The sequence below is a fragment of the Crocodylus siamensis genome, chromosome 4, assembly GCF_052110815.1.
Source record: "Crocodylus siamensis isolate JL-2025a chromosome 4, ASM5211081v1, whole genome shotgun sequence".
Taxonomy (NCBI): domain Eukaryota; kingdom Metazoa; phylum Chordata; order Crocodylia; family Crocodylidae; genus Crocodylus; species Crocodylus siamensis.
Window position 1 is genome coordinate 185,628,621 of NC_143398.1, and position 10,122 is coordinate 185,638,742.

A 10,122-nucleotide genomic window follows, 5' to 3' on the forward strand; every position below is an offset into this window, starting at 1 on the left:
CTCCTGGTAATGAAGATCCTATTTCACAGCCCTGCAGATTATTTTTAACTCATTCCAATTAAGTTATATTTATTTTTGCTCCAATCTTAAATTGAATAATAGAGCCCCAGGGCCCTTGGCATAGTAGTAAAGCTTCTAGTTTATTTTTAACTAGAGAAAAATATGTGTTGTTTCATATGTGATGATGCACCTCACCATCTGCACACCCCTTGTCAAAATTTTAGATCCTCCCATGGATCTGCAGCTATGGAAGAGGACTGGAATAACTATCAGGGGATATCAGAGGGAAACTGAACAAGAGAAAAGAGAATTCCATCTATGTGGACAGAAAGGCAGAGGCAAGGAAATGGGGGAGAGGGGATGAGGTATTACAGGCAGAGGAAAGCAAACAACTGTGAGAAAAGGAGATGGAGCAGGAGGGAAGAGTTATTTTTCCAATGAATAAAACAGACACCAAACAATGTTAAACAACTACTCCACATTAAAGCTCTCTTCTTTGCACTCCCTAAAAAAAGGTTGTTTCCATTCTGCCAGTTCCCAATTTTAAAGGTTTCAAATTCTACTGTATGCACTTTGCTTCTCAGTGTGAGATCATTTTACACTTTTGCTCTGTGTGCAGATTGCCACTTGGATCATTTACAGGAGTTACAGCAAGTCCAGATAAAAAGGCTTTTAAGATTTGCTATCATCCTGATGACATTCTGTTTAGTTAAGCATGGAATAGGGTAGAGCCAAGCATCACTAGCTGGGTTCTATACCTTAAGCACCATTTTTTTCCACCAGACAAAATTGTCAAGGCTTAACATTTAAAGCACAGAGAAGTCTAGTTTTTAACATCTGTGTTTGTCCCTGACTTTTAAATTCAAGGACAGTGGAGCTTCCACAATGCAAATAAATCTAACAGGGGCAATCTAACAACCTCTGTCAAGGGCAATGTACATCAGTCTGCAACCCATTTGTATTTCCTGCAAGTCAAGGAAGAAAAAAAGGAATCAATAATATTTCTTAGCTAAGATGAAAGAGAAGGTATGTCTCTTTTTATTGGTAACCCAACCCTCACCTTATGAATGAAACTCAGTCCAATATTTTATTTATTGCATTAAAAGAGACCTCTGATCATTACTTTCTGTCCCTTCCTCACTTGGAAAAGCCTTATTCAAGTACTTTCCTACATCAGCTTGGGTTGCAACTGGATAGGGCAGCTGAGATTTCCTGCAGACATTACAGCTGCTTCTAATGGCAATATTACTAGTGTAGAATGAAGACAAAAGGGCAAAACATCGCTATTATAGCCTCTCTCTCCCTTCCAGTTCAGATACAGCTTGGGAAAGGCTGGGAGATCCTCACCCATACAGAGAAATGAGAGGGGCTAAATAGGAGCACCTATACATCCCCTGAGGACAATGAAACAGTATAGAAGACAATGAGAGGAGCAGCCTAAACACCCTGCCATCCCCCATCACGAGCAGATCTGGGACTAGTCTTCCCCTTCTAAGTAAAACCCAGCAATAACCTGCCATCCAGCCACTGCTGAGAAAATTATACTTGTGGCAGATAGATCACTGTTTCTGTCTAATGATAGAAGTATCCTTTTACAGCGATAGCCTTGTTTTGAAAGAATTAACTATTCTGCACTAATGGTCTTCATATTGCAGAAAGGTTTGATCTGCAAACTTTACAGACGACCTAACCCCCCTTTATAGTTTGGGTTCAGGAACACATCAGTACTTTACACTTTTAAACTACAGAATCCTTTTTCAAAACCCACAAAACACTTTACAAACATTGGGTGCATGTACATGAAATGCTAAATGCATAGTAGATTAATTCTACTGCGCATTAGCATGTCACTGCAAAAACTATGCTATTGTGCTAATGCACAGTAGAATTAGTCTACTGCACATTAGTATCACTAAAAAGGCATGCGCCGATGCTACTGTGCAGTAGTGCAGGTTACTGCATGTTGAGTTAGTAGTACCTGTTATTACAGGTACTAAACTTAATGAACAGTAAAGCTATATCCACATTAGGCATATTAATAACCTGATTTTCAAAAAGATGCTGCGCCTGAGAGTCTGAGGCTAAGGAAGAGAGCACTGGTGCCCCTGGCATGTATTATTTTTATGGCACAATTAATGTAGCCCATCTTTGCAGCTGGTTTGTATGGTGCCTTAAAATGAAGATGTAGTGTGCCCAGCCCCTTTGCTGACAATCAAGTGATTGTCCCGATTGGGATGAAGGTAGTCCTGGCCCAGCTGGAGCCCCCAGTTGTCCTGTTTGATACAAATGGTGAACTAATTGTTAACATGGGCCCTAGGGAAGCCCAGATTCTTGAACTAAGCCAGGACTGCCCAGGGGTTTTCACCACTTGGCAAGTTCAAAGCCATGTGCTGGCAGCTCACAAGTATGGCTGAAAGTGCCAGCAGAGTCCCTACCTCAGCCTGACCTAGTAGGAGCTGCAGCACTGGGGAAGGAAGAGTGATAGCAAGTGCAGGGGGGACAGGTGCTAGTAGGCAAACTGGCTGACACCCACTGCCCATTCTACCACCTGACATCCCCTGTCACCTATCCCCCTGCTGCAGTTGTAGGGGGTACAAATTTAAGATGTACATGAAAACTTATGATATATTAAACAGACAAGGTTCTTTGGGTAAATCCAATAAACCAACTCTTCGGGTAAATCTGATATCTTTTATTAGACCAGTTGTCTGTCTATGTCCTTAAACTAAGATGGCTACAAACTACACCCCCTATGACCAATTAATAATTTTTCCATGTAAAGAAACTAATTATTGGGGGTGGGAATCATCTTAAATTTGTGCCCCTGCAACTGCAGCAGGAAAAGCAGTGCAGGGAGACAGGTGGGATGGGCTACAACTATAGCTGCAGTAGCTGCCCATCCACCCACCAATTCATACTTAATTCCAAGATGAGGGGCTCCCTCCATGTTAACTGGGGGGAAGGTTTGTCTTGGAATTAATTAAATATGATATGTGTCCAAAGGAGACCAGTGTTCTCTTGGGTGTTCTTGGACCCAAATGCATGTGCAGATTATAGTGCCTTCTTTTAGTAGGAAATTAAGAATACAAAAACCTAGACCAGTGGTTTTCAACCTGTAGTCCATGGACCCATGGGGGTCTGCAGCCTGTGTCTAAGGGGTCTGCAAAAGATGACTATGATCAATTAAGAGTATGTGAATACCCACACTTACAATTCAAAGGGGTCCAGACCTCCATTAAAATTTCCAAAGGGGTCTGAAAATGAAAAAGGTTAAAAACCACTGCCCTATGCTACAACTGCCAACAAAAATCCATTGCAGATGGCATTATTTAAAAGACAGACTGAAACAGTAGGCCTAAACACTGAGGGTGTCTATACATGGGATGGGGGAGGGGTGCATGTATAATGCCCCAGACAGCCACTCTAATTAAAACACATGGATTCAGTGTCCCCCTTTTCAAAACGGCTGCAGGGGTACTTTAAAGTTTGACAAGTTTTAGTTACAACACCCCTGCTACCATTTGAAACATGAGACACTGAATACATGCTACAATGCAGCATGCTGGCATGTTCTAGATTGTCTGCTCATTATGTTCTAATTAGAATACACTGGAGCATGTATTTAGGTACCTCAACTTGTCTTCAAAATGTTCTTCCAATCCCTGTTCTCTCTTATATGCATGGCTTGTTTGTGTAAGCTAAACTGTAAATATTTTAAATACTTCAACCACTTCAAAGGCCTAACATGTGACCAGAAAAAATAGGTCACAACCCAGACATCATTGTGCTATGCTTGCTGGTTTATTTTCACTGGGTTACTTGATAAGCTGTCTTTTAAAATAGGCTACAAGTAATCTTTGTTCTTAGCCACGCAGTTTTCTCAGGTGTTATTTGGTTGCTGTTGCTTACAATGCACAGGCTACTGGAGTCTGTAACGTTCTGATGCTAGCAAGCTGTCCTCCAGATCCAGAACATGACAGAGAAAACACAGCTGTACACGTGTTCAGTGGCAAAAGGTATATTGGTGTTTGACAGGGCACCAGTTGATGATTCAATCAGTCTGAAATGGGAGCAGCTTATCCTTGACTGGTAGATTCACTGGTATGTTGTTCATAACCCCCTGGGTCTCTACAAGGGACAAGTCTCCAAACCCATTTATTGGCATGCCCCTCCCCACCCCCCATTCCAAGTCTTATGAAGGTCATCTTGACTTCCTTATGCAGTTTACACACATGCACGGTAGCCATTTTCATACTTCTTTCAGTGTCTTTTTGTCCACTAGTGCATCTTCATTTTTCTTTCTTACTGGGTCATCTAGTGGTCAGGCCATTCTTCCTACTGCTTTTCAGTACTGTAAGCTATGATAACTTAGCATAACCATGGCCTAGTTCCTACAATCTTCAGTTTCAGAAATAAAATCATAAAGACAGACTGCCATGGGACAAGGTTCAAGGTTGCTAAATGCTTAGGCTTTATTTTGTTGTAAGTGAAGATTTTATTGTATTTACTCAATTCCAAGATGAGTTTATTTTCCCCTATTTAATCACCCCATCTTGGAATCAAATACAAAGCAATGAGGGAGGTGGCCAGCCATGGCTGGAGCTGCAGTGCACCCTCCCACCCAATGCCTGCTGCTCCACCTTTCCCCATCTGCCCTATGCTGCCTCTGAATTGTGGGGGGCAGTCTCACACACCCAACCCACACCCCTCCATCTTACCCCAGTGCCACCAGGGTCTATTCTTGGCTCCAGCCTGGGGCATGGAAACAGCCTCAGGCTGGCCCTGTATCAGTGGCACTGGTTCTGCGCTGCTGCTGTGGGGCTGGACTAGAGCTATGCTCCAAGTTGAAGCAAGGGAGAGCACCTGATAGTACCAGAGCAAGGGTAAGGCACCAGGGCAGGGGCTCAAGGATGAGAGCAGTAAAAGGTCAGACAGCAAGAGAAAAGTTGCCTGCCTTGCTCCCCCAAGACTACTTTAAGATGATCTTCCATTAGATTCTATACATAGACAATTTACTAGCATGTACAGAATCTAATATTAGTAGGCTCATCTTAAATTCAGTGTCATCTTGGATTTAGGTAAATACGCTACATTTGCTTGAGCTGGTAAGGATGTCAAGACAGTTGGTCTTTATTCTTCCAGCTGAATTCAGAATTGTGTCCCAACTGCCATGAAAAAAAAAAATGCTACTCCATGCAGACATTATTGTTGAGACTCCTGCCAATTTAGTAATTCAAGCTCAATTTCTTTATTTAATTCTAAAAAAATCCTACAGAAAAACCTCTTTAAACTAAATACTTTCCAAGAACCTTTAACTTTATTTTGCACAGATCTGTTCCAAAGTTTCCCTATTAAGAAAAGAATTTTTTATGAAGTACAGATTTGTGCAACAAATTCATTTTACCAAACCAAAAATAAACTCAGACAAGCCAAAAAAGTTGGTAAAAGATGATAATCTGTTACTTAAAACAAGGAAGGTCCAAAATTGCTGTAATTAGTACGTTCAGACTTCACTTTGTTTTCACAACACTCACCTGGCTGACAGGTTTCTGTGCCAATACTAAGCTACCTTTATTTACTAGAAACAAAATAGCATTACAGACAAGCACAGAAAGTGTTACTGTGTGACACAGCATTTGGGAGTTCGGTTTTGTTTCCAGGGGAGTAGAAACAGACACTAAGGCAGGAAAGATGAAAAGCCTGTTGTAGTTTTGCTACAGAAGTCTTAGATCCATCGAAAAATGTAGAGGTTATCAAATAAAATTCTTTAAAAAAAAATAACTGAAATCACAATCACTATCTTCTTACTGTTGAACTCTAAAAGATGAGGAACTGAAATGTTTATCTGATAGTACACATCCTTTTATTTTAAGTGCTCCAAATCACTACAGTGAGATTGTACGAGTTATTTCAGATTCGATATCTGTTTATTATAAACTAAACAACAGAAAATTATTTACATGATGAAAAAATTCGACAGTTTAGTGGAATGGATGACTTCATGATACTGCTGCAATACAAGAAATTTAGTCCAAATATTTTCCCAGAATGTCACCATCTCTAAATAAGAAGTAGTCCTGCAAATGAAAAGGAAAAAAAAAAAAAAGAATAAATATCCAGAGCCAAATAGCATACAAGCACTGACACAAAAGTAAATGGCACTAAATGTTATAAATCATGACTGCAATAACTATTAAAACGTGAGAGTTAATATTACACAATCAAAGGAATTATTAACCCAAGGGCTTTTATGGGGCAGCTGAAGTATAGAAATCATGCACCTTTGGTTACCTTTGTTCCAGAGGATGCTTTTGCCCCTTTGGACAAGCACCAGGATAATTTTTGTCTAGTTAGAATAACCTTTGAGACCGCATTTATCAATTCCTGCAAGTTTGGTGGTGGGAGGTTCTGGAATCTTCTCCCCGCCTCAGCAAAATTCATCCTATAAATCACTCCTACTAGGTATTTCTCCCCTAACATTTGAGGGTGTAGGGTTTCTCTTCCAGTAGGGGAAGCACAGTATACACTTCAGAACCAACTTGTTATTGGTGCTCTAGTATTTTAACTTAATTAGTGGCACACATCTTAAAGAATCAATGTTGGGGGTTTTTGGACTATATATTGTAATCAACTGGACTTTACAGACAGTCTCAAGTTAAGTGCAAGCTAAGCTAGTTTTATTAAGTATTTTAGACAAACCTTATCTTCCAGTATTACTTTGGTACCCCCATATTCTGGTAGTAAAACCTTGTCACCAACTTTAACACTGACTGGCTGGACCTCTCCATTCTGAAGGGAAGAAAAAAAAAATGCAAGTTTATTTACAACACAAAGTACTACTGTAGTTTAAAAACCAAACTTCCAGATTATAAAAATATATGCAATCTAACATAAAAAGATGGGGGGGAGGAAAGAGAGAGAGAGAGACAATTCAGGTTAATGAGTAATGCGCTCCACTTTCTGGTTTCAAAACATTAGCATAATGCTATACCTGGGTACCAAAGGATTTAATATTCAGAATTCAAATTCCAAGACTTTTCATTGTACAATTCGTTCTTTTTAAAAATTTAGATTTCTTATTCAGAAAAGCCCTAATATGAGAGCATAGGGTTTATTTGTCTCAGTATAATATAAGCCAAGTCAACAGATTTCCCCTGTAAACAAAGACAAGACAGACTTCTGAAAGTGTGTGGCAAACCAGACAGGTTATAAGAACAGCTTTTAAAATCTCTTAAGTGCAAGTAAAAAAAAGTTACAATTAGTTTATTTCTGTAACCTGAATTCAGAGCTTACTAAAAAACTTGTTTCATAAACTACTTTGAACAGTTAACATCCATTTGGTGGGCAAGCTGTTTGGAATTGTGCAACAAAACTTAAGTTAAAGCTTACATGGTATGTTTTACACAAGTTAAATATTATTATGGACTGTCAATTATAAATGGATTTCATGATACAACTAAAGTTAACTTATTTTAATACTCCGGTTACATCTACATAGGAACACATGGCAAAGTAAAGCAAAGGCATTGAATGAGAGTTACAAGCATTCTACTGCTTGTCCCAAGGAAGTTTTGTGGGCTTGTCTTTTTAGAAGAATGAGTAAAGCAAGTTTAGCTCACTGTAGCTTAACTCAACTTTTAGATTTTAAGAATGCAAAAAAAAATAAAAAATTGAATTACTACAGTCTATTTTATATTCTTAAGTCTTCAATATTTGTGAACTGATTTGCAAAGAACAGCTATAAAAACCTGTATGCAATTTATCTGCCATAAAGCATGCTTAAGTTATGCTGAAAGCCCTTGCTTAACAGGTATCAGACTTCTTTCTTCCAGAAAAGTCTAGTTTAGCATAGCATCAGACACCACTGCTAACTGCTCTAAAACCTGCTCAGAACCATGCTAGGACTCAATTCTTGGCTCCTTTGCCTCCAATCCCTCTTCAAATTATTCTCATGGTTTTGATCAAATGCAATAACTTTACTAAGTATGCTGCAACAGTTTTTTTCCCCCGAATTATCCCACCACAATTACTATTTCCCCCTCAAACAGGCTTCCAGCTCTAACATATTTACCTTTGCCTTTGATCCCGATCCAACTGCCACAACTGTTGCTTGCAGCACTTTTCCTTGAGATTTTTCTGGAAGCATGATGCCTCCTTTTGTTACAGTCTCAGCTACACATCTTTCAACCAGAACACGGTCAAAGAGGGGAAGAAATTTCCGAAATGCCTGTCCTGCCTGTTAAAAAAATGGAATTTTATATGCTGCGCTATAGACTAAAGGAATATTTCACATAACACTGCAACAAGGTTGCGAGCCCAAAAACTTGAAAAACGCAAACTATTTTGCTAGTAGCAGGCTCCAGAGAGATGTTGAGCACTCAAGTTAATCAAACTGCATAAGCTCTGTACCTCTTTGGATCACGCACAATTTATTATAGCAGAAATGAACCTACTCCCTCCCCTCAAATAGTTGTAATAGACATCCAATGAAAAAAAGATGTAGAAGAATTTAAATAACTAACTCATGTAAGTAACAGATAGGTAAATTTTTAGATAACCTGCCTAAGTTATACGTGGCTGCTTCAAATGCCCGGAACGCTACAAGTATTACTGATTATTAAGTGCATTTTCATCTAAAGAAGTTTGAAATCAAGATTTGGCTACCGTTAAAAAAAAAAAAAAGATCTTGATGGCAATTCTCCTTGGAGTTATTTCACTCATGTCCTTCATGACACAAATAAGATACAAAGAACATGTTGTGGCTGCTACACTACTTCAGTTCAGTATTTCATCCATTATGCATGCCCTTCCAGAAAGACATTATGTAGAGGTGTAAGTTCACTCATGGCACCTTACCTGTTATTGACATTTTAGAAGGAAAAGTAAAACATGTATTGAGATTCCTGGCATTCTTGTAGAAATATGGCTAATTTGATCTACTGATCTGTGCAAAGAAGTCTCAAGGCTTCTTTTTATCGTACATCTTAGCTTACTGTTCTACCTTGGTCTTGAAATCACCCAAAAAACATTTAGAGATCACAGAGCCAAAATTAAATGCGAGCCTGCAAGTCGCACCATGCGGGCAAGCAGGGAGCCCAGCCTAGTCACGTGGTGCGGGCTCCGCTCCTTTCCAGCAGTTTCCACTAGTGTCCAGATCTGGCAGCCGCTAGGGGAGAGAGGGGAGCCAAGCCCGGGGCTGTCGCCACTACTACACGGCTCAATGGGCGTCCTGGAAGCCGGGGCCGCCCTGCCCAGGCAAACCTGTCGCGGGCACCCGAGCAGCAGCACTTGGCGGTGCCACCTCTACCCACGCCGAACGCGGCACTTTCTTCTCCCGCGCCCGGGGGAGAATGGCGGGGGGTCCAAACCGAACTAAAACGCCCCCTGGTCCGAACCAACCGAGCCGGCCGCGGGGCCGGGCCGCAGAGCGAGGCCGGGACACCGGCTCTAGCGATCCCGCCACAGGCAAAGGCGGAAGAAGGACAGCGCTGAGGAGCACGAGAGGGCCAAGCCCCCCGAACCCTGCCCGGGCATCCCCAGCACGTGGCCTAAAGTCGCGCCCGAGCAGGAACAGCCGTCACTACCCACGGCCCGGCTCTGCACCCTCCGGGCACAGCCGAGCACAGCCCTAGACCGGCCGCAGCACTCACCATGGCGCGCCCGCCGCTCCCCACACACTACACTGCCCGCTGCGGCCACACGTGAAAAGGTCACCGACCGCGCAAGCGCTCTGCCTCTTCGCCGCGATGACAGAAGGGGTGGAGCCGCGAGAGGGGGGGATTGGATTGGATTTGCTGATTTATTTTCGCCCGTGCGCCCGCGCAGCCGTTGGGGCGGACTCTAGCCACGGCCGACCTTAAAGCCAGTTTTAATACTCCCCCGACCGACTACGGAAAGTTCCACCGCCCGGAAGTGACGTTATGTCCCCTTTAACCCCCTGGCGAGCATGAGCGTTCTAGAAAGTTCTGGAACCAGGGGGCCCCGGAACCTGCCTGAAGCATTCGAGGGAGGCCAGAACGCATGCGCGGGGCGGGCTAGCCTCGCGAGCCCCACCCCCGCCCCGCCAGGGGCTGCAGCCATTGGCTGATGGGTGCGGCCCCTCCCCCGGCGGGGTGGGCTAGG

General features: G+C 42.2%; 1 protein-coding gene across 1 annotated transcript; it reads right to left on the reverse strand.

Moving 5' to 3' along the window:
* Positions 1-5,905: 5,905 nt before the first annotated feature.
* HSPE1 (heat shock protein family E (Hsp10) member 1) lies at positions 5,906-9,907 on the reverse strand. The gene is made up of 4 exons (XM_090045183.1): positions 9,651-9,907; positions 8,072-8,236; positions 6,700-6,789; positions 5,906-6,077 (listed from the first exon to the last, which is right to left on the reverse strand). Exons 1-4 carry the CDS (start codon positions 9,651-9,653, stop codon positions 6,027-6,029), a joined length of 309 nt encoding a protein of 102 aa, XP_089901309.1. The 5' UTR covers positions 9,654-9,907; the 3' UTR covers positions 5,906-6,026.
* Between the last annotated feature and the right edge of the window lie 215 nt (positions 9,908-10,122).